Source organism: Carcharhinus amblyrhynchos, chromosome 4 (genome assembly GCF_965287045.1).
Source record: "Carcharhinus amblyrhynchos chromosome 4, sCarAmb.v2.hapA, whole genome shotgun sequence".
In the NCBI taxonomy this organism is placed as follows: Eukaryota; Metazoa; Chordata; class Chondrichthyes; order Carcharhiniformes; family Carcharhinidae; genus Carcharhinus; species Carcharhinus amblyrhynchos.
In genome coordinates, this window is record NC_137327.1 from 109,451,602 (window position 1) to 109,476,936 (window position 25,335).

General features: G+C 39.9%; 1 protein-coding gene across 4 annotated transcripts in view; it reads left to right on the forward strand.

Annotated features, from left to right (window-relative positions):
- The window catches only part of diaph2 (diaphanous-related formin 2), an 814,006-nt gene that overhangs the window by 64,598 nt on the left and 724,073 nt on the right, over window positions 1-25,335 (forward strand). For 3 of the 4 annotated variants that reach the window (XM_080187721.1, XM_080187724.1, XM_080187722.1), the window contains exons 2-3: window positions 5,617-5,649; window positions 8,056-8,229. In XM_080187721.1, the coding sequence (XP_080043847.1) occupies window positions 5,617-5,649; window positions 8,056-8,229 (207 nt within the window). The remainder of the gene's footprint in view (window positions 1-5,616; window positions 5,650-8,055; window positions 8,230-25,335) is intronic. The other variant, XM_080187723.1, reaches the window with a different exon arrangement.

A 25,335-nucleotide genomic window follows, 5' to 3' on the forward strand; every position in this document is an offset into this window, starting at 1 on the left:
TCATGTAAGATGATGGCATCCATGTTGATGATCTGGCGTGTTTTGCAGAGATTGCAGTGGCAAGATTGTGTGGTGTTGTGATTGCTTTTCTCCTGAAGGCTGGCTTGTTTGCTGCGATCAGTGATCCGTTGAGGTTGCGAAGTTGTTTGAAGGCAAGTAGTGGGAGTATGGGGATGGCATTGGCAAGATGTTCATCTTCATCGATGCCATGTTGAAGGCTCCGAAGAAGATATCTTAGCTTCTCCACTCTGGGGATGTACTGGACAATGAAGGGTCCTCTGGCCATGTCCTGTGTTTGTCTTCTGAGTAGGCTAGTGCGGATTTTCGCTGTGACACATGAGAATTGAAGATCGATGAGTCGAGCGCCACATTCTGTTCTTTGTCCTTCAGCTTCTGTAGGTGTCTGTTGTCTTTCTCCTTATATGAGCAGAATCATTGCAGTTCCTGTAATGATGATGTCCCTGTAATAGTATTTGGTCAGGAATTCCAGGCCATTGATGATGAAGAAATGGCATGTTAGTTGAGATGATGGTTCTTCTGTGAAATTGCTGCTCTTTTTCTGCAGAAACTTTGGTGAATATTGCAGAGGATTTGAAATACTTAAGCAAAGCAAAAGATTTCAAGACTTAATTTTCCATCATTTATTTTCTATTCATTTATTGTACGTGGGTGCCATAGGCTGGCCTACATTTATTGCCCTTCCCTAGTTGCTCTTGAGAAGGTGATGTGAGCTGCCTTCTTTAATTGTTACAGTCCACATGCTGTGGTTTGACTTGCAATGCTGCTTGGGAATGAATTCCAGGATTTTTGACACAGCAACTGCAAAGGAATGACGATATATTTCCAAGTCAGGGTGACGTGTGGCTTGGAGGAGAACCTGCTGGCGGTGGTGTTCTTGTGCATCTGCTGCCCTTGACCTCCTAGATGGAAGTGGTTGTGGGTTTGGAAGGTGCTGTCTAAGGATCTTTGAATTGCTGCAGTGCATCTAGTAGGTAGTGCACAGTGCTGCTACAGAGTGTCTAAGGATCTTTGTTGAATTGCTGCAGTGCACACTGCTGCTACTGAGCAGCAGCAGCAACCCCCCCGGCCGCCTGACTGGTAATTTTGTATGTTTCAATGAAATCACCTCTCATCCTTCAGAACTCTAAAGCAGTGATTTTCAACTGGTGTGCCATGGCTGTGGCTATGGAGCAGACTCTGAGCCTTGACTTTGCAAATAATAAGTAGCAGACAATCTCAAAAAGATGCAATGCAGTGCAGCTGAGATCCTATCGCCCACAAGATTAAGCTCATAATCTTTTGTCTCAGGAAATATAAAAGGGCAGTAATTGTGCTGATAAAGTGCAATTGTAAAGATGAAGTTGAGCTTTAAGAGATGTGAAATATCTCAACACCTTGAATTGACAAAAGCAGACTTTTTTGCCTGTGGTTTTTTTTGCACTTTATAGCATTGCAAAATAAACTTGCAATTTTTTGGGAGTGCTTTTCAGCCACTGTACCTTTGCTATGGGGGAATGAGATGGTGTGGTGATGAGATCAACAGAAACCCTGGTTGAATGACTGAAATTGCATTTCTATTGATCGTCAACCAAAGTTACTCCATTGATCAGAATGGAAGGCTGCAGAAATGTACAAGAAAGCACAACTGCTGACCCAGTGTTTGGTACAGTTCCCCTGTGACTGGTGTGTATCCAAGCCACTGCATCTGCACCCATCCATCTTCCTCCATTCCCCCATTCATTACATATTTTAAACATGCATTTGATAGCAGTGAATATGCAGATAAACTCCGATTCATCCACATCTCTCCGGCAAAGATCTATCTGTCTCGTGTCTGTTTTCCTCTGTTTCTCCTCTCCTTGCTATGAACATATCGATAATTATCCCCCTAATTTTACTACCTCCCTAATACAACTTTTTAGGACAATGGCAATTTTATTGACATCATTTATCGACCTACCATGATTAAGCACATTGATTATTCAAAGCAAGTCTTGGGTGGGGGGGTGATATTTAAATAGAAATGGACTCATATACTTCGCCTGGTGATGTGTGACATGATGCACTTGTAAATTGCAGAGCTGTGACAAACAAAATAGCATATTAGTGCATGTCTAGAGAACACAGGTCTGGTTTCCTCATTTTCTCGAAGAAAGAGAATTATGCCATCCCAGGGAATTGTCTGGTCAGCCTCCATTGCACTCCCTCCATAGTAGGTGTATCCTTTCTTAACTCGGAAACCAACATTACACACAGGTAGTTATCATCAAGACTCTATACAATTACAGCCAGGTATTTTTACTCCTGAACTAAAATCCCCTTGCTATGAAGGCCAACATACCATTTGCATTTCCAATTGTTTGCTGCACTTACGTGCTAGCTTCTAGTTATGCCATTGAAGAAATACACTGCCTGTTATTTTCCCACAGAAATGGGTAATTTCACATTTATTCACATTATTCCATTTGCCATGTTTCTGTCTATTCACTAATCCTGTCAAAGTCCCCATGAAACCTCCATACATCATCCTCATAGTTCACATTCCCATCTACTTTTGTGTCACCAGCAGGTTCGGAACTATTATGTTTGGCCCCCACATTTAAATCAGTTACGAAGATTGTGGACAGCTGTGGCCCAGTATTGATCCATGCGATAACCTGTGCATGATGATGTGCCATCCTGAGAATTCCTGCTCTCTGTTTTTGTCTGTTATCGAAGTCTCAATCCATATCAGCCTTTTACCCCAATTCTGTGTATTCTAATTTTGTTTATTAACCTGTGTGGGATTTTATCAAAAGCTTTCTGAAAATCCAAACATACTGCATCCAGTGGTTCCCCTTTATCTTTACTACAAGTAACATCCTCAAAAAAAAGTTCAACAGGTTTGTCAAACATGATTTCCCTTTCATAAATCCACATTGACTCTGCCCATTCTTATCATTTTTTTAAGTGTCCAGTGAGCACATCCCCCTATAATAGATCAACATTTTTTCCATTCTGGCGTCAAACTACTATTTCAGTAGTACGGTTTCATTTGTTACTTTACTATCTGTCGCATCCTTTCCTGAACCTACAGAATTTTAAAAGTTAACAACTAATGCATTCACAGCATCGAGTATCTGCTTCAACACTCTGGGTTGTAGCTTATCAGGTCCAGGAGATTATATCAGCCTTCAATCCCATTCACTTTTTGAGCACTATCTTTTTCAAATGCTAATTTATTTCGGTTCCTAGATTTCAGAAATCCCTTAGTTCCATAGGTTTTCTGGGAGATGTTTTCTATCTTCCCCCATAAAGAGAGACACAAAGTAATTGTTTAGATTCTCTGCCATTTCCACATTCTCTATTGTAAGTTGTCCTGTTGGCCTCTATTGGACTCTCATTTTTCTTTGCTGATTTTTTTTTCCCCTTTTCAGATACCTAAAGATGCAATTACAGTTCACCTTTGTTTCTCACTATCTTGTGTCTGTGTTCTCTTCACTTCATCCCACGCTCCAAAGATGTGTGTGTTACGTTGATTGGCCATATTAAATTGCTCCTTAGTGTCAGGAGGATTAATGATGTAGGGATTCGGACCTGGATAGGATTGTTAGTGCAGGCTTGATGGGCTGAATGGTCTCCTGCACTGTAGAGATTCTGATTTTATCCAGATGGCTGCTAATCTCGTTACTGGGGAAAGGATGCATCTCATTAGTTCCTTTGAATGTGGGCTGCTGGCAGATTTTCCCTTGTTGTTGGATAGATTACATTCCATCATTCATTTTTAATTAATTCTGGATCTTATTGTTACAAGGCAAATCCATGAAAGTGTTTACTTCGTCTTGATTCCTCCAGTCTCCTGTGGGATAATGGGCAACAAGACACTGCCACTGACCTCAGTCCAGTGCAAATTCTTTCACTCCAGCCCAGTTGATGTCTTACAAGAGAAAGCCGTCCTTAAGTGTTCTTCAACAGGTTGTCTTTGAGCATCCCATCTCCTTTTTCCAGCTGGTGGTGAAAAATCTACTGCCACTCTGGTGTGTCTGGGAAGTGAAATATGTATTCTGCTAGTCTCAATCATCTTGTCATTAGTGTTTCACAGGTGCCTTGTCCAGTTCTCTAGCACTTCTGTGTTGGTGATGTTGTTGCTTCATGTGATACCCCTGATCTTATTTAGGCAATGGAAATACAAGTGCCCCAATCACTAAGCATTATGCCACAGGTTTGGAAGACCATAAAAAAGCAAATCTAACACAAGGTTTCATTTCTAAAGGGTAATCTTGAAAAATAGATGTTGTGCTAAAATTTGATTTGAACTTTGTTTAGACCAAACTTTTTGCATGCAGCTTTGCTCACCATACTATGAGAAGTTTAGTGAGGCACTAGAGAGTGTGTAGAGCGAATTTGCAAGGATGATGCCAGAAATGTATAGGTATTCTCGTCAGGAGAGGATTGATAGGCTGGGTCTCCTTTCTCTTGGGGAGATAAAGAAGGCTGAGGAGTGACCACGTAGAAGGTTTAAAATTATAACGTGAAAACAGAAAATGTTTTTTCTAGTGAGGAAGAACACAACTAGAAGTCATTAATATAAGTTAGTTGCCAAGATATCCAGAATGGAATGCAGAAGATAGTTCTTTACACAGAGAAATGAGAATGTGAAATCCATTATCACAGGGAGTGATTGAACTTAGTTATGTGGATGCATTTAAGGGGAAAGTAGACAAGCCTATGAGGTGGAAGGAGATACTGTGTTCACAATGATAGATTTAGATGTTGAAAGATGGGAGGAGGCTCTGGTGGAAAAACATTGGCATGGACTGGTTGGACTGAATGATGTATTTTTGTGCTGTGCATGCAATGTAATACTATATAAAAATGATGCTGTAGTTTTTAAAGGTGGCTTATAACCTGTATGAAGAGATTTCAGATGAGAAAATGCCAAATTATGTACTTCAATGTAGTTTATTTTCTACTTGCATGTACAAGCTATTCACCAATTCTTCACCTTTTTTTAACTGATGTGATGCAATTGGGACCTTACCATATTATTCTGTTAAAACTGATCTATGTGCTCCCACCTGGTCAGAAACTGAACTATGTGCTTACAAAGAGGAATTTGGAGGAGGGGGAAGCTTTGAGAATGATTCTTTGACTAGAAAGCTATTTGAAGCTAAATTTTAAGAGATGATGTATAAGGTGATGTGATGTAGCACAATTAATGAACATTTATTTACATTTGCAGACTGAAATATTGTCGATTTCTGAACATTTTCACTTCATAAAAGTGGGAACTAATTGAGATTTTAATTCATTTATTTTGATTGCTTGAACTATATTTCAAATGTTTCATATGAAGTATCACTGAAAATTATTTTGTGACAAAATGTTGTTTTGGCTCTGTGCATAAGGAAGTTGAAACCAAATTCAGTTCAAACTTGGACTCAGTAACATAATGTAACAAACTCTCGAAATCAGCCATAACCTAAAGCATTTTAGTTTTTGATTTTCTAGGGCCAGACTTCCAAGACTCGACTCTTCTAAGTACAATGATCCGCTGCTTGAAAATTTGATGTGGCGGTTGGGTATATTTTGCAGTTGTGGGTGATGTTTTCTTTTTTTCTTCTCTGCCTTCTACAGAACCTTAACATAAAAACTTTGGCGGATGATGTGGTAAGCCTGTTCTGGAATCTACTGTTTAATGTGCACCTTAATCACTAAATCGTGCATGCTAAAAATTGTAGTTCTTAACATTCCTTTGTAGAAATGGGCATTAGTTGTTATGTTTGGGGAATAACCTGATACTAATGAGAACACATATTGCATTTCCTCAGTTTGGCTTGTAGTATTTTAAACCCACTCTCAGCTTGCTCAATGAACTTATTTGGTACTCCATAGGATTGCATTAGTTAAAATAGGACTCCTTTTTAAGATTTTTAGGCTTTCAGAGTTTATGACCTCTGTACTGTATAGAATAAATTTACAACTGCAAGAGAACAGAGATGGACAATGAGTTGGTTAAATTAAATTTTGGAAAATTGAATTCCACAGCCTGGTCTCTGGAAGAAGAAAGAGGTGAAGTGGTAAAACTCATCATGACTTAGCATAAGTATATTTCAGTTCTGACCTTTTCAAGCAATAGGTGATTGTAATTATTGAGCTCCTTTTATGAGTAGAAAGTTCACAATTACAATTCAATCTTGCGTATAAAGTTTTTTTCAAATGTATAAACTAAACTGCGATATTTGCAGAGCTGTCTTGGCCTCTACTGCATTTGTACTGAGTGGATAAATTGAAAGCGGTTGCATTAAACTGGGATCCCTAATCGTTTGTGCAAACAATTTGAACATTAATGAGATCAATGAATTATACAAGTTATTCCATGTTAACTACTATGCAGATTCTAAATTTATATTTTCATATAAATTAATAAATGGGATTGCCTGTTCTTGGTAACCATTATTTCATTAATCAGCATTCCAACCCAATGAAATTTGAGACTACGTAAGGTAACTTGAAAATGGGATTGCAAAATGTAATCTTTTGAGATTGGATTGTTATATTTGCATGACACAAGCATATTCCATAATGAATGAATTTTCTTGGTATGTTTCTCATTATGTGAAGATATTTATGTGAAGCAGAATTAATGGGCGGTGACTCAACCTACAGGCACTTCAACAAAATCAATCACAAACAAGCCATTTAAAAGCATCTTTGCACTTAACGAGGTTTTCTTAACTTGCTTGTATTTTGTATGTTCTAACTATGCATGCCAAGCTAACAACTGATACAAGGCATTTAAATTAAAACAATAGTTTTGTTGAATGTTCTATTACCTTGGCACAACGTAGGTAAATCTTTCGTTATTGCATGATTATGATTTTGCTGTTCAGATGACTGAGTTTAAACTAGCTAAGTGTGCTTTTCTCCATCATTAGGTTTCCTCAAGGCCAGCATTAAAAAAAACATGCAGACAATTTTTAGGCTGTTAATAACTGGTTTTGGACTGCATTGTATGTGAGATTGTCTAAAAGGTCAAGCCTCTGCTCTACATCTTCCCCAGCAGCAAACTGAGTTCAGGGACTTGTCCCAAGGGTTGCAAAGACCCAAAACTACAACATACTATTGTATGATACTTTGTGTTGAAGCACTACTGCACTTTGGTTTATACACATACATACAACATAAGGTTGAACAGCTGACATTTTGATGCATCTGTCAACATTGGTGCTTCTGTGCTTATAGCTAACTCTTCAGTGAAACCATATCATAAAGAAAATATTAATTTAGTATCTTGCATGATGGTTGGATATCATCTGAAGTGTAGCCATCTGTTCTGATGTTTGAAATGTGGCAGCCAGTTTAGCCACAGCATGGCTGCACGAACAGCAATGAGATAATAACTAGATAACCTGCTTTGTGTGATGTTGATTGAGGGACAAATATTGTCCAGGACACACTACTCCCTAGTTGTATGAAGTCAAGCCATGGACTCTTTTATGCCCATCTTTATTGTCTCATCCAAAAGATGACAACTCTGACAGTGCTCCATTGACGTGTCAGCCTCGACTGTTCTCACACTGGAGTGTGATTTGAACCCACAGTGTTGTTGCTCAGTCAAGAGTGCTACCAAATAAACCGTAGCTGGTGAAGTGGAATTTTTTATTCAAGATTCATATTGTTTATCCTCATTTTGGTTTAAAGGAATCTTCTAGAACAAGGGCGAAAAGTTATTTTAAAGCAAGCTATGACTGCATGTATATTCGTGAGAGTTTATGATCTTTTAAGGTGTTAGATGCATCAAATTTCCAAGTAAATTAAAAGCCAAATTAATCTCCTAATTTCCTCTGTGCATGGGCATTTGAAAGGTATAAAGTGTAGCTTTTAATTTAGTACTCAACAATAATTGTACTGCTTTGTCACAAATGAGGCATGAAATTGTATCGTTTTCATATAAAATCCTTGGAAATGTGCATGCTTTTGTAAAGAATGTGCTTGTAATAGAATATTTTAGACAAATATAAATACAAAGTTTTTTTGTGGAATGATTTTAATATAATTTATTTATTTTGACAGCGTGACAGATTAACCAGTTTTCGAAAGTCAGCTAGCAAAAAAGAGAAACCTCACATACAACATCCTACTGACTCGACAGCTATGTGCGACTTGCCACTAGCACAACCAGTTTTTGAGGAATGTTTTATGAATCTTTCTGAGAAGGAGATTTTAGATCTCTTTGAAAAGATGATGGTAAGTACTGTTGTTTCTAAAATTAAATACTAATAAAATAAATTTGAATAAAATTAAATTTCATAAGTTCTGTAAGACTTAACTGACCAAACATCTTCAGACATTTCTAACTCCAAATGACAAACTGTAATGTTACTAGTAGCTGTGTGCATGTGTAGCTGTGTTTCTAGAGACATTTATGTGATGCGGTGTGCTGCACAATATTTTTAAAAAATTGTGCAACGTGTAGCAGGGTCAGCTTTCATTCAAAGATGTCAAAACTACTGTTCCTTTTTTAATGCAGTAAATGCGGATATTATTAAATTCACCTAATGAAGTCATGCAGAATATTTTTTGATATTTTACAAAAATTAAAGCTTATTTTTACAAGACTTATTATTTTGAAGGAAGCTGAGAAAGAGGAGACTTTATCAATATTTTTAGGCCATAATTGATGTAAATGTGTTTTGATAACATAAGCCCTTGAGCTACACTGGTAAATGTACGATACAATGATATTTCAAGAATTGCCAGGTGAAATCAAAGCCATGATCATGCAAACCATTTTCACATCATCGAATAATACTAAATTTGCCTCACATTGTCGGAGGTGACCATTATGTTATGTAGTGTCGACACCTTTGCTGAATCATGCTGCATGATATGTGTTGCTGGCTTGGAAGCACTGGACATGAAAACAAAACCATTATTTGCTCTAATTTCTTGATTATAGCATTATCCACCTACATGCTGTAAATGAGGAAGTTCCATAAACTACATATTGTAGGATTGCCTTCTATTCCACCCATTCCTAACTTTATTGGTGTACCCACACTTTTTTTTTGTTCTGCTATACTTTTCTTTTTACTGCCCTTATTAGTATGTAGAAAGCTTTAGATTGGCTAGGAGGGAGTTGAAGAGTGAGTTAAGAAGGGCTAAAAGAGGACATGAGAAGACTTTGGCTGATAGGATTAAGGAGAATCCTAAGGCGTTCTATAGGTATGTCAAGAACAGAAGGTTGGTTAGGGCAAGATTAGGGCCAGTTACAGACAGTAGAGGGAAATTGTGTGTGGAACCAGAAGAGATTGGTGAGGCATTGAACCAATATTTCTCTTCGGTGTTCATGCAGGGGGACATGAATATAGCTGTGGAGGACACTGGGTTGCAGGGGTGTAAAATAGACAGTATTGCAGTTGATAAGGGGGATGTGCTGGATATTCTTGAGGGTTTGAAAATAGATAAGTCCCCTGGTCCGGATGGGATTTACCCTAGGATTCTCTGGGAGGCAAGAGAGGTGATTGCAGAGCCTCTGGCTCTGATCTTCAGGTCGTCGTTGGTCTCTGGTATAGTACCGGAAGATTGGAGGATAGCGAATGTTGTCCCATTGTTTAAGAAGGGGAACAGAGACTTCCCCGGGAATTATAGACCGGTGAGTCTTTCTTCTGTTGTGGGCAAGGTTTTAGAAAAAATTATTAGGGATAGGATTTATAATTATTTGGAGAGTAATGAATTGATTGGAGATAGTCAGCATGGTTTTATAGCGGGTAGGTCGTGCCTTACTAACCTTATTGAGCTTTTTGAGAAAGTGACCAAAGAGGTGGATGGGGGTAAGGCAGTTGACGTGGTATATATGGATTTTAGTAAGGCATTTGATAAGGTTCACCATGGTAGGCTTCTGCAGAAAATGCAGATGTATGGGATTGAGGGTAGTCTAGGAAATTGGATCAGGAATTGGCTAGCAGATAGGAGACAGAGGGTGGTGGTTGATGGTAAATATTCGTCATGGAGTTCAGTTACGAGTGGTGTGCCTCAGGGATCTGTTTTGGGGCCACTGCTGTTTGTAATTTTTGTTAATGATCTGGATGAGGGTATAGCTGGGTGGATTAGTAAATTTGCTGATGACACCAAAGTCGGAGGTGTGGTAGATTGTGAGGAAGGGTGTCATAGTTTGCAGGGAGACTTAGGTTGCAGAGCTGGGCCGAGAGGTGGCGGATGGAGTTTAATGCGGAGAAGTGTGAGGTGATTCACTTTGGTAGGAATAACAGATGTGTTGAGTATAGGGCTAACGGGAGGACTTTGAATAGTGTGGATGAACAGAGGGATCTAGGTGTATGTGTACGTAGATCCCTGAAAGTTGGGAATCAAGTAGATAAGGTTGTTAAGAAGGCATACGGTGTCTTGGCGTTTATTGGTAGGGGGATTGAATTTAGGAGTCGCAGCGTCATGTTGCAACTTACACAACTCTGGTGCGGCCGCACTTGGAGTTCTGTGTGCAGTTCTGGTCCCCACATTACAGGAAGGATGTGGAGGCTTTGGAGAGGGTGCAGAGGAGGTTTACCAGGATGTTGCCTGGTATGGAGGGGAGGTCCTATGAGGAGAGACTGAGGGATTTGGGGTTGTTTTCGCGAGAAAGAAGGCGGCTAAGAGGGGATCTTATTGAAACGTATAAGATGATTAGAGGTTTGGAATGATTGGAATGCCCTGCCTGCTGCAGTTGTAAATGCGCCTAGTTTGGGGGCGTTCAAGAGATCCGTGGATAGGTTTATGGACGAAAAGGGATTGGTTTAGATTAGTGGGTCATTGTTTTTTTTTAACTGGTCGGCGCAACATCGTGGGCCGAAGGGCCTGTTCTGCGCTGTAATGTTCTATGTCATGTGGCTTTTTTATTAGTTAAACTAGCAACTGCCAATTATTGTATCAAAATTCCAATTAGTTTTTAAGAATTTGACCATAACCTGTCAAGACATCCTCTTCTCGCTCTTCCCTAAACAGCCTTGTGTGCTTTTCCCACCCCCACTAACCATTGGAACGTAGGAAAAAACTGGCTGGCCCATTGAGACTGTCTCAAACAGTTGATATGCAATTAAACATTGTTCTTTGCTCAGGACAAAAAAGCCGAGAAATTTTGAGCCTTTAATAATATTTACAGTGCCTCATTTGTGGTATTATTCTGCTGAATTTTTCTACATTTTTACTGTGGTTTTAATACACTTCCTGTCACTAGGTGCCCCAAACTGTGTGTAATATTTTAACCAATGCCTTAGAGGAGGAGTACTTGGTGCCATGGATATTAGGAAGGGAGAAGGTGCAATAGATAATTACAATAGGTATTGGTGACTTTTGCTCCCTGCCTCAATTTCAGGTATTGATGAATTTCACTCTGCTCTGTTTACGTAGTTGATAAATTTCACTCTGCTCTGTTTTAGGCATTGGCAGATTTAATCCACGTTTCAGTTTTAGTTTTAACTCTTGGTGGGTTTCACTCTCTTGCTCATTGCAACACTTGTGCTTGCATGAGAAAATCCCATGAAGGGAAGCAAGCATTTGGCAGTGTGTGGAGGGGGTGGTGGTGAATGAATAGTGGGCATTGAAGAGGAAACATGCCTTTTGGAATGCTGATTAGACAGAGAAAAGTTTTGGGTAGTGACATTGTGATACAAGTGGCGGGATTATTTCAATAGAGTTGTCTTAGACTCTTGAATGTGTGCACCCTGTGGGATGGAAGATGAGGTCAAGCAGAAGCAGTAAGAGCACAAGTACAGGAAATGAGGTAGTGAGACCCATGTCAACCATGGTGAAGTGAAATCCTTGACTGAGGAAACATGAAGACATTGGAAGATGGTATCAGCAGAGCAGATGCAATGGAGACGGAGAAAGTGGGAGAATAGAATGAAGACCTTTCAGGAAATGGGATGGGAGCTTAATAACAATATAAGGGTTGAATCTGAGTGAAATAAGAGTGCTGCAAGTTGAGAGGGAGATAAATCACAGTGAGGAAGAGAAGAGAGTGAGAGAACCATTATAGCTTTCAGTTTGTAATTTAAAAAAAAAATGTATTTTGGCTAGGGCCCTGGGGGAAGAGTGTAAGTGGAATGGAAATTCTGAAGATGGGAGAGAATTTGGTTTTGTGCAAAGAATAGGGAGAGCTGAACTGTCAGAGGGGCAGCCCTGAGGAGGCACTGCAATGTTAAAGAGTCAGGGGTAACGGTATGGGATGGAATGCCTGTCCTTCTGCTTCCTTATCACTGTCCAGGGTCACAAATAATCTTCCAAATCAAATAGTGATTTGTTTACACTTTCAATGTATTATACTGCATCAATGATGCAAACTAAGTTTTGTTGAAGTCTTTTATGTTCAGTTTGTGAGTGCAACTCTGAACTTTGGGAAGTTTGTCAATTTAATTCTCAGCCCCACTCTACTCTGAAATCTGTTCTCAGCCTTATACACTGTTTCAGTGGGCATCACTGGAAGTTCAAGGAACAGCTTTTCTTATCATTAAACTTTTAGCAGCATTCTAGAGTCAACATTAAGTTGAATCATTTCAGATCATAAACACTGCTGCTTTTTTTTGAACGTCATATTTCTGCATGAACATCATTTTTGAACAAGGATATTAGGAAACTAGAAAGGGTGCAGAAAAGGTTTACTAGGATGCTACCAGGACTTGATGATTTTAACTATGAGAGGCTGGATAGGCTGGGACATTTTTTGTCTGAAGCCTAGTAGGCTGAGGGGTGATCTTAGAGAGGTCTATAAAATAATGAGGGGCATAGATGAGGTAGATAGTCAACATCCTTTTCCAAAGATAGGGGAGTCGAAAACTAGAGGACATAGGTTTAAAGAAGGGAGAGATACAAAAGGGTCCAGAGGGGCAACTTTTTTCCACTGAGGGTGGTCAGTGCCTGGAATGAACTGCCAGAGGCAGTAGTAGAGGCAGGTACAATTTTCCTTTTTAAAAGCATTTCAACAGTTACATGACTAAGATGGGTATAGAGGGATATGGGCCAAATGCAGCCAGTTGGGAGTGGCTTAATGGTAAAAACCTGGACAGCATGGACAAGTTGGGCCGAAGGTCCTGTTTCCATGCTGCAAACCTCTATGACTCTATCATAAGAGGTAATGATTCTGCTATTGCCATTTTCAGTTCCTTTGGACTCATCTCATCTTTTCTTATCCTATTCCCATCCCTTTTTGCCTTGCACTATCATCCTGTTTTGTCATGTAATCACTCCTGCCTTGCACCTGATTACAGATTTTTATTTGTTTTTGTGCTTCCTTGCTCCCTTTCCTGCCTCTGTACATGCTTAAAACCTGTTGCAATTCTCACCGTTGCTAGTTCTGAAGAAAGGAAATACCTGAAATGTTAACTCTATTGCTTTTTCCATAGAAATTGTCTGACCTGGGTACTGCTAGTGTTTTCTGTTTTGGAATCATAGTGTAGTATAGCACAGAAAGCCCCCTGTGTCTGTACTGGCCCTTTCAAAGAGCAATGTGTGTTCCAGCCAATTGTTCATTCTCCAATATGCTTTTCTTCAAGCATTTATCCAATTCCACTTTGAAGATTACTACTGACGTCATTATCAGGTAGTGCATTCCAAATCCCAATCGCTTTTTTACACAGGTTTTCTCATCTTTGCTTATCAAACCTTCAGCCTTTTGAAACTATTTCTTTAAATTTACTCTAGGTAAATCCTTTATGATCTTAAGCAGATCTATGAAATCCGTTCTTGGTCTTCTTCGGTCTAACTAGAACAAACCCAGCTTTACAGCCTGTGCACCTAACTATTGATCCCTTATAGAGTCATAGAGATATACAACACGGAAACAGGCCTTTTGGCCCAACTCATCCAAGTCTCCCTGGAACTGTTCTAGGAAATAACTTCTATGCCCTCTTCAAAGCCTTTATGTTCTTCTTAGTGTTTTACCCAGCTTGAGCCGAGCTAATGTCTTATACAGATGTAGCACAATCTTATTGCTTTTGTATACTATGCTTCTGTTTAGAAAGCCATGGATTTCACATGCAATGTTAATTGCTTTGAAGTGGCAAGAAAAGTTTTCTGCACAAAATTCCTCAATCTCTCTCTTCGTACATCCTTTAAAATTGCGTTATTAGCATGTATTGTCTCTGCTCATTTTTCCAAAATGTGTATCTGTATTAAACTTTAGCCTCTACTTGTCCACCCCTCCTATCAGTCTGTCTTGTCCTTTTAAGGTCAATAGTAGTTATGCTCATTATTACATTTTCAAGTTTTGTGTCATCTGCAAATTTTGAATTGTGCTCTGTAACTGCAAGTCCATGTTATTAATTTAAATCAGAAGCAGCAGTAGTCCTAGCACTGAACCTTATGGAACTTCATTGTATTTCTCCCTCCATTGCATAAAACAGATGTTCACCAAATTAGTTTGTTTTCTATGCCTGAGCCAATTTTGTATCTGTACAGTTACTAATCTGTTTTTCCCTTAGGCTTGCTTGCAAAATTGAAGTCCAGTGCGTGAAGCTCAGCTTTTGAAAGAGCAAATGTGCAAACATCATGGTTCCATCCATGCACTTTTTCTTAACCTAAACAAATGTTTTTGCTCTCAATTTTGTGCGTGCTTTTTCCTTTAGTCATTCGCGCTTGTCAAAGTGGCTGTAAATTTTCTTATTGCATTTATCATTGAGTAAAATGGAAAAGGTGGCCAAACATGGCTTACAAGGTAAATTAGAGATAGTATTAGATCCAAGAGAGAGGCACACAAATTGGTCAAGAAAAACAATAGATCTGAAGATTGGGAGCATTTTAGTATTCAGTAAAGGAGGACCAAGGGACTGATTAAGAAGGTGAAAATAGAGTACAATAGTGAGCTTGCGGGGAACATAAAAACTGGTTGTAAATGTTTCTGTAGGGATGTGAGGAGAAAAGGTTGGTAAGGATAAATGTATGTCCTTTGTAATTAGAAACAATGAAATTTATAATAGGGAACAAAGAAATGGCTGACTAACTGAATATACAGTTCGGTTCTGTCACAGAGCAGGACACAAGTAAGATAGCAGAAATGTTAAGAACACAGGGTTTAGTGAGAGGATTTGAAGGACATCAGTATTAGTATTGAAATGTGTTGGGAAAACTGATGGGATTGAAGGCTTATAAATCCCCAGAGCCTGATAATCGACATCCCAGAGTACTGAAGGAAGTGGCTCGAGAAATAATAAATGTATTGGTGGCCATCTTCCAAGATTTTATGGATTGTGGAACAGTGCTTACAAATTGTACTGCAATAGTTCAAGGAAGTAACTAATGTAAAATAAAACCCAATTTAAAAAGGGAAGTGAAAAGAAAACAGAATTATAAACTGGTAAACCTGATGTCCGTACTGGGGCAAATTCTAGAATCCCTGTCAAATATTTTATATCAAAACAGTGGTAACATTGGATAGAGTCAGCATGGATTTATGGAAGGGCAGTCACGCTTGACAAATCTGCAATTCTTTGAGGATGTAACCAGTAAAGTTGGAGAGGGAGCCTGTGGATGTGGTTTATTAGAGATTAGCGTGTAAAATTGAAACACACAGAATTGGTGATAATGTATTGAGATAGAAAACTGGTTGAGAGAGAGGAAACAAAGAGTAGGAATAAACAGGTCTTTTTCCAAATGGCAGGCAGTGACTAGTGGGGTACCGCAGGGATCCGTGTTAGAACTCCAGCTATTGACTATTATTAATGATTTAAATGAGGGAACTAAATGTAATATCTCCAGTTTTGCAAATGATACAAAGCTGGGTGGGAGGGTAATCTGTGAGGAGGGTGCAGAGATCCTTGTGTGATTTGGACAAGTTGAATGAGTGGATAAATGACTTGCAGATGCAGTATAGTTTGGATAAATGTGAGGTTATCCACTTTGGTAGTAAAAACTGGAAAGCAGATTACCAAATGAATGGTTATAAATTAGGAGAGGGGAATGTGCAGTGAGACCTGGGTGTCCTTGTACACCAGTCACTGAAGCATGCAGGTCCAGCAGGCAGTAAACGAGAAATGATATGTTGGCTTTCATAGCGAGAGATTTCAAGTACAGGAACAGGGATGTCTTGCTGTAATTGCACAGAGCTTTGGTGAGGCCATACCTGGAATATTGCTATTTAGGGAGTGCAAAGAAGGTTTACCAGACTAATTCCTGGGTTGGTAGGGTTAATATATGAGGAGAGATTGAGGTTGTGTTAGCTGGTGTTCAGAGGAATGAGGGAGGATCTCATAAAAACCTATAAAATTCTAACAGGATTAGATGGGGTAGATGCAAGAAGGACGTTCCCGATGGTGGGGATGTCCAGAAACAAAGGTCACAATCTGAGGATACAAGGTATACTGGTTAGGACAGAGATGAGGAGATATTCTTCATCCAGAGAGTGGCCAGCCTGTGGAATTTGTTACCAAAGAAATCAGTTGAGGCCAAAACATTGTATGTTTTTCAAGAAGCAGTTAGATATAGCACTTGAGGTGAAGGGGATCAAAGGATAGGGGGAAAGGCAGGATCAAGAATTAGATCATCAACCATGATCATGAATAGTGATCCAGCTCTAAGGGCTAACTGGTCTCTTCCTGCTCCTATTTTTTAGCTTTGTAAGACTAACTGACCTGTAGTTGTCCAGTTTATCCTCCTTCCTGATTTTAAATAAGGCCATAATATTTATGATCCTTGGACACCACCTTGTACCTGAGGAGGATTGGAAGATTATGGTCAATATTGTTGCAATTTGTAAACTTGCGTCTCTCAGCAACCCAAGATTTCATCCAGACCAGGTGATATCCACTAAAAGTTGGTTGACAGCACCATCCGAACCTTGAGTTTTTAACCATACAGAAGAAAAAGGGTTGCGGGGACCACTACAAGATCCCCTCCAAGTTGCACATCACCCTAATGTAATGTTCTCTCAAATGCTGAATCAGAATCTTGACATTTCCTCCTAGTTATCACTGCAAGTGCACTTACACAACATGGACTTCAATAGTTCAAGAAAGCAGCTCATCACCACCTGAAAGACAATTAGAGTAGCTTTGCTGGTGCCACCTCATTCTGTGAACAAATAAAAAATCAGTATGGCTAGCTTTTATTGTACCTCTATCTACTTTTAAAAATCTCACTTTGTATTCTGGCAGACATGTTTACCATAATTTTGGCAGAGTCCTTTTCTTGGTAAACATGGATGCAATAAACTCACTCAGTACTACAGCCAGTGGACCAATAGATCCCCATTTCAGTTCTTAATTAATCCCACTTTTCCTCTGCTGATTTATTCTTGTCTGTTTGCTCCTCTTATTGCTTTTTCTTTCTCTCCTTTTAATATTCAACCTTATTTTCCTTTGTATCATCAAGCTGACACCTGCCTAATGCCAATCTTTTCATTTTATTTCAACTCCTTTGTGATCTCAGAGCTAGGGTTTTATTTGCACCTCATTCCCTTTTTGCAGTGTTTCTGACTGTATCTGAACGATCTTGTCTTTAAAGAGCACTCACTCATTGTCCATTAAAAAAATTGAGACAGTCATACATACTGTAGACTGTCTAATTTCGATTGCAAACACTTTGATAACATGGCAATGTCACTGGTTAAAACAAATAGTAGATTTTTCAGGAACATAATAACAAAAATAATTGAATGCATTCAAATTCAAAACAAGTTACTATCGATTTGTAGTGTGGCTGTGTTCAATGTTGATGTGCAGTTTCTGTTATCAGCAAAATGCAGCTCATGTATCCTGCACATTGAGTCAGTTTTGCTGAGGTAAAATCACATTGACATCTTTGTTCAGGCTCGTTCGCAAAAGTCAAAATGTAAAATCTATTATGAATCGATTCAACAAAGCAAGATAATCAGTTTGTTATTGGCATAAGAACAGCATTGTCAGCAAATGAATGATTTGTCACTTTTTAAACTGAAGAGATTAATTGGTTGATTTAATGCTCTTGGTCTTCCTTTTTAATTGGTTTCAGTTTAATGCTGGTCACCATTGACTTCAATTAACTAATTACTACAACAGAGCATGACACATCTCTGTGGCTTCAATTGACTACTGGTCAACGTCATGGATCAATTTGAAGTATTGGCAGAATAAGGATTAAGCTGTTACTTGGGTATAAATCATTCTGAAACTCCAGACTTATGTTTCCTATTCAAATATGTTTGTACACTAGTTTAAAACAAAAACATGAAGGTTATTCAACCCATTTCTGGAAAGACCTTCAAGTTTCTCCTCTGATTTCATTACTTATTAATTTCTTAAATTATTTCAATATTTTTCATTTTTGGTTTGGAAGCATGTTGATAACTCTCCCCTTTTCCCTTTCTTGGAAATTAATGTTCCTCTGTTTGGGGAGGACATAGTTGCTCAAGTTTTCTCCAGTCAATACTTGGAAGAGGGAACTGTTAATATTTACTGTTTTGTGATCACCCTGCTGGTATCTCTTATGGTTTTCACCTACATAAGAACATAAGAAATAGGAGCAGGAGTAGGCCATCTAGCCCTTCGAGCCTGCCCCGCCATTCAATAAGATCATGGCTGATCTGTTGTGGCTCAGTTCCACTTTCCCGCCCTCTCCCCATAACCCTTAATCCCCTCTCTTATCAAGAACCCATCAACCCGCTTCTTAAAAATATTTAGCGAGGCAGCCTCCACCACTTCAACGGGCAGAGAATTCCAGAGATTCACCACCCTTTGAGTGAAGAAGTTCCTCCTCAACTCCGTTCTAAACCGCCTCCCCTTTATCTTGAGGCTGTGCCCCCTAGTCCTACTGTCTTTTTTGAGCGGGAAGAGTCTCTCCACCTCTATCCTATCCATCCCATTCATCATCTTATACGTCTCAATGAGATCTCCCCTCATTCTTCTAAACTCTAACGAGTACAAGCCTAGTTTATTCAGCCTCTCCTCATAGCTCAATCCCCTCAACTCCGGTATCAGCCTAGTAAACCTCCTCTGCACTCCCTCCAGGGCCAAAATATCCTTGCACAGGTGCGGCGCCCAAAACTGCACACAGTACTCCAGCTCATCTCTTAATTATTGACTTAGATTGTAGTTCTAAAATTATTTTTGTATCTTTTAATACAATGGCCCGTAACTTCCAGGTTTCCCAGCATCGCATTTAAGATTCCCCAATGATGCACCGGAGAAATCCCTCCAGGATTCGCCATGTAAGGGTTTACCTAGCTAGAAGTGTTAACTTCCTCAGGACAATTGCACTATGCTGAGAACCATCCAAAGTTATTTAAATTGCTAAGTTCAGATGATTCTGCCACTTTTAATCTGATAGTTACTCTATCGCAGAATTGGCAAATGTATATTGGGGGCGCAGATTGGTTGGTAGGATGACTGAGGAACAGTGGAGGATTTTTAAGGAGATCTTTTTCAGTACTCAGCAGAAATATATTCCGATGGTAAAGAAGGACAGTAGGAGAAGGGATAACCAGCCGTGGTTATCGAAGGAAACAAAGGAGAGTGTGAAATTAAAAGCTGATGCGTTCAGAGCGGCTAAAAATAGTGGGCGATTAGAAGATTGGGAAAGATTTAAAAAACAACAAAGAATGGCTAAGAAGGTGATAAAGAAAGGAAAGATAGAGTATGAAGCTAAACTAGCTCTAAATATAAAAAATGATAGTAAAAGTTTTTACAGATATATAAAGAAGAGGAGACTAGCTAGAGTGAATGTTGGACCCTTGGAGGACGAGAGGGGGGGATTTAGCGGTGGGCGATGAGGAAGTGGCTGAGGCTTTAAATAAGTTTTTTGTGTCGGTCTTCACGGAGGAGGACACAAATAGCTTGCCGGATATTAAGGATAGAAGGATGGTAGGAGATAAGGTCCTTAATGCGATTACTGTCACGAGAGAGGTAGTGCTTGATAGACTAACGGGACTGAAGGTAGACAAGTCCCCAGGACCGGATGGAATGCATCCCAGGGTTCTGAAAGAAATGGCAGAGGTGATAGCGGATGCCTTAGTAATTATTTATCAAAATTCGCTGGACTCCGGGGAAGTGCCGTAAGATTGGAAAACAGCTAAAGTTACGCCGCTGTTTGAAAAAGCTAGCAGACAAAAGGCAGGGAATTACAGGTCGGTTAGTGTAACGTCTGTAGTTGGAAAAATGCTAGAATCCGTCATCAAAGAAGAAATAGCGAGGTACCTAGAAAAGAACGGGTTTGATCAAGCAGACGCAGCACGGATTCGTTAGGGGAAGTCGTGTTTAACAAATTTATTGGATTTCTATGAGGATGTGACTGGTGACTGGAGAAGGTAACTGGTGGATGTGGTGTTTTTAGATTTTCTGAAGGCATTTGATAAGGTGCCTCTCAGAAGGTTGCTGCAAAAGGTTAGGGTGCACGGAGTTGGGGGTAAAGTGTTAGCGTGGATAGAGGATTGGTTGTCCATTAGGAAGCAGAGAGTTGGAATCAATGGGTACGATTCTGGCTGGCAGTTGGTAACTAGTGGAGTGCCGCAGGGACCGGTGCTGGGGCCTCAACTGTTTACCATTTACATAGACAATCTGGAGGAGGGGGCTGAGTGTAGGGTAACGAAATTTGCTGATGACACAAAGATGAGTGGTAAAGCAAATTGCGTGGAAGGTGCGGAAAGTCTGCAGAGAGATCTGGATAGGCTGAGTGAGTGGGCGAGGACCTGGCAGATGGAGTATAACGTTAGCAAATGAGGTTACCCACTTTGGTAGAAATAATAGTAGAAGGGATTATTATTTAAAAGGCGAAAAGCTGCAGCATGCTACGGTGCAGAGGGACCTGGGGGTCCTTGTGCACGAATCGCAAAAACCCAGTCTGCAGGTGCAGCATGTGATCAAGAAGGCGAATGGAATGTTGGCCTTTATAACGAGGGGGATAGAATATAAAATTAGGGAGGTCTTGCTGCAACTGTAGAGGGTACTGCTGAGGCCGCAACTGGAGTACTGTGTGCAGTTTTGGTCGCTGCATTTGCGAAAGGATATATTGGCCTTGGAGGGAGTGCAGAGGAGGTTCACTAAGCTGATACCGGAGATGAGGGGGTTAGCCTATGCGGAGAGTTTGAGTAGACTGGGTCTGTTGGAGTTTAGAAGGCTGAGGGGGGATCTTATAGAGATATATAAGATAATGAAGGGGATAGATAGGGTAGAGGTAGAGAGATCCTTCCTGCTTAGAAAGGATAGCAGAACTAGAGGGCACAGCCTCAAAATAAGAGGGGGGGGGCGGGCAGTTTAGATCGGAGTTGAGGAGGAACTTCTTCACTCAAATGGTGGTGCATCTCTGGAATTCTCTGCCCGTTGAAGTGGTGGAGGCTACCTCGCTAAATGTATTTAAGACACGGGTGGATAGGTTTCTGATAGACAAGGGAATTAAGGGTTATGGGGAGAAAATGGGAAAGTGGAACTGATTCACTTCAGAGCAGCCATGGTCTTATTGAATGGTGGGGCAGGCTCGAAGGGCTGGATGGCTCCTATTTCTTATGTTCTTATGTTCTATCTTCACCCACCACTGTTCCGAATTCTCTCTGGCCCCAGTACAGGATGCGTGTGTGCATGCATGCACACCCAACATCTTGTTCTTTCCTTCTGGCCCCCCTGTAAGCCACTGATCTTTACAGCAGATACTGATGCACCAAGTGGCTAGCACTGCTGCCTCACAGTGCCAGGGACCTAGGTTCAATTCTGGCCTCAGGTTACTGTATCTGGAGTCCGCATATTCTGCTGCGGAGTGTTCCGGTTTCCTCCCACAGTCCAAAGATGTGCAGGCTATGTTGATTGGCCATGCTAAATTGGCCTTAGTGTCAGGGGATTAGCAGGGTATATATGTGGGGTTATGGAAATATGGCCTGGATGGGTTTGTGGTTGGAGTAGACTTGTTGGGCTGAATGGCCACCTCCTGCACTGTAGAGATTCTATAATTCTGAAAAGGAGACCTGAGTGTGAAAGGTTGGGCCCAGATGGGAGCTGTGTAATTTCAGAAAGGTAAGTCTGTCGCGAGTGGCATCTGGTGGAAATTCCCACTCTGCGGAAGTTACGGGCTGAGATGTTTATATTTTTTTTCTAGGGGTCTCCACCCTTTCTGTAAACTTCATGTGGTTCTGCGTACATTCTGATGAGTACCTTCCCTTGCAGGATTTGGCGAGTACAGTTTTAGTTTTTAAAGTAAAAGTTCATTTCTTAGTCACAAGTAAAACTTACATTAACACTGCAATGAAGTTACCGTGAAATTCCCCTACTTCTCTGTGCACAATGGTTCCATTTTTCTGGCCTGAAGAAAAAAGGTGAACGTATCAGTTAATGATTCTTTAGCAAATTAGGAATTGAATGCTGAATATTTTTATGAATTGATTTGCTGTGTTTAGACTGGGAGGTTACTTTTTAGCCCTCTGATTGGGTTTCTCTTTGATATCATCTGAAAGCTTTATTGTTAGCTTTCAACATTTGGTTCCATTTTACTTCTGGTGATTCATTTGGAGATGACATATACTGCGTTAAGACCCAATTATACACAAATGTACACGGTTATTGCTTTGTCCAAGGGAGCACTGTTATCCATATGGCGACTGAAATGAAAACTTACTTGTACTTTGGTTATTGCCATTGAGTGAAGTTACAATCCATCGAAAAGTGATTGTACCAACGCTGGGCATTCTGGTCTACATTCTATCAATCTCATTATAATAGTTCTCATCATACATGATTCTGATTAGGCTATCCTAATTTATTTAGCACTACTATAGTTTTTAGAAAATCTATAAATGCTGTAAGTGAGATTTAGGTTGTTAAATAGTATGGCTGGAATCTTTGAATGCACTTTATTGTTCACATATCTCACCATTCCTTCTTTGACTACAGTTCTCAACCCTACAATCTCTATCTAACCCTGACAGGATAAGGGCAGCAGGTGCAGGGGAACACCTATCTCCAAGTTACATCCAACTTCCCCTTCAAGTCACAGATCATCCTCACTAGATTGCATTCCTTAATCATCATGAAGTTAAACTCCTGGAGCGCTCAATGTAACAGCACTGTGGGAGTATATTCACAACACAGACTGCACTGATGAACGTCTGCTTGAGGGGAATTGGTGATTAATGGCAATAAATTCTGGCCTTGCCAGCGATGCCCACATCTTGTGAACGAATACAGTTTACAATCTTGACTAGGTCTGACCGAGGGAATATTCCTCTCTTCACTCAAGAGATGAGTGGTGCGGGCTTGTTGGGCCGAAGGGCCTGTTTCCCGGGCTGATTTTGTTCTTTGTTGTTTTAAGTCATTTTCCAATTTATCCAAGAGATATTCCATTGTATTTCACATATGTTCAAATTCTACTTGCTGACATTGAAAATTCAGATCTTTATCTTTATTTCACAGTTTATTCAAATAGTTGTTTGGTCTCGTATTTTCCAATTCTTTTCCAATGTTATCATCTAGTTCAGCAGCTACTTTGGTGAGTTCAGTTGTCTTTGTTTCAGAACCCTTATACAAGCAGAACAGCTTCACATGCATATTCAGTCAATTGCAGAATTTTTCTTCCATGGACACTGACTGCTCCTTAGACTCATTCAATTCACTGTTAGATCCTCAATTTGTTACTTCAAATTTTCCTTATCTGTTTTAAAGTCTTGGCTTACTCTTCTAAATCACACGTCTCATTCTTTTTGTTCTTTAAATCATATTCAGATTCAAGCATTTCATTGCTCTTTTCATAACGAAATTCCAACATTTTGTCAGTTTTGGTTTTTAATTCTACATTCAGCCAAATGTTCTGATTCATCAACAATTACTTTTCTTGTGGCAGATACTCGTGTTTCTGATCAGTTGTTGTTTTTCATTAACAAATTCATCTTTTGTGTGTGAAGGTTCTTGTATTTGGCTACATTAAATTTTTAGGAATTTGACAAGATCAGTATGATCACAGTCATCACTGTGTTATCATCTACATTGGCCAGGTCATTACAGAATCTAAAATCCATCCTTTCAGTTGATGAAAGTGGGAACAAATGACCATTAACAATTCCCTTCCGTGAATTTCTGCATAAATTGGCTTTACACAAGGGAACAGGATCATAACTCTCAAATCAATGCCTGTAATAATACTTTCTTCCTTCATCAAACTGTCTGGAGCAAAAATTGAATCATCAGCCATCATTAATGACTGATCTGCCCCAGTGTGTCTCAATATGTTAATTTGTTTACTTGTTTTGTTGGAGGAGTAAGGAAACATTTCTCCCTTTGAGACAAAATCACCTGTAGCCTGATTTGCTTCAAGAATTCTCTTGACTATTGTGAGCCATATTCCCACCTTCCAGTTAGTTCTGAGGGAACACACTTCACTTGTACTAATGCTATGATTTTAACACCCATTCCTTTCTCTTACGTAGCCTTTTCTAAAGACCCCTTAAGCATTTCTGTTAATGCCAACAGTTTCTGTTCAGTTCATTTTTTAAAGTTTTATTCATGGATTATGGGCATTGCTGGCTAGGCCAGCATTAATTGCCGACCCATAATTTCCCTTGAAGAAGTGTTGGTGAGCTGTCTTCTTGAACCACAGCAGTCCATGTGCTGCAGGTACATCCACAGTTTTGTTAAGGAGGGATTTTGATCCAGTGATATTGAAGGAAAGGCAATATATTTGGGATGGTCAGGATGGTGAATAGCTTGGAGGGGAACTTTGAGGTGATGCTGTCCCCATGTGTTGGCTGCCCTTGTCCTTTTAGATGGTAGCGATCGTGAATTTGAAAGCTGCTGCCCAAGGAGCTGTCGTGAGTTCCTGCATTGCATCTTGTCGATGGTATGGACTGCTGCACTGTGCATCCGCGGTGGAGGCAGTGGATGTTTGTACGGTGCTAATCAAGTGGGCTTCTTTGTCCTAGGTGGTGTCAAACTTCTTGAATGCTGTTGGAGCTGCACTCATGCAGGCAAGTGGAGAGTATTCCACTACACTCAACTTGTACCTTGTGGATAGTGGGCAGGTTTTGTGGAGTTTGGGAAGGAGTGCTGGTGGTTGAAGCTGAAGATCAGTGATTGTTGTGTTGAAAGGCAGAGCAGCTTGCTGTTTCCCATAGTTTAGGAACTTTATGGTCTTTCAAAACCTAATGACTGCTAGGTTGCTGTTTCAGAATCCTTCCTGCATCATTAGATTTTTCAAATTCTCAAATTTTAATTTTAACATGAGAGACTGAAACCACTGGTTCCACCATTTCTTTTCTCCTTTTCAAACATGTCATTTTGTCTTTCTTTGAGATTCTAATTGATGCACTTCAAGGGCAAACTTGTATACCCCCTTGTACCTTCACAATCTAAGGATTGTTCTTCTGAGAAGCTAGCTAACATATCGCTAACTTTCCTGACCAAAACGCTCTGCAGAGTCACA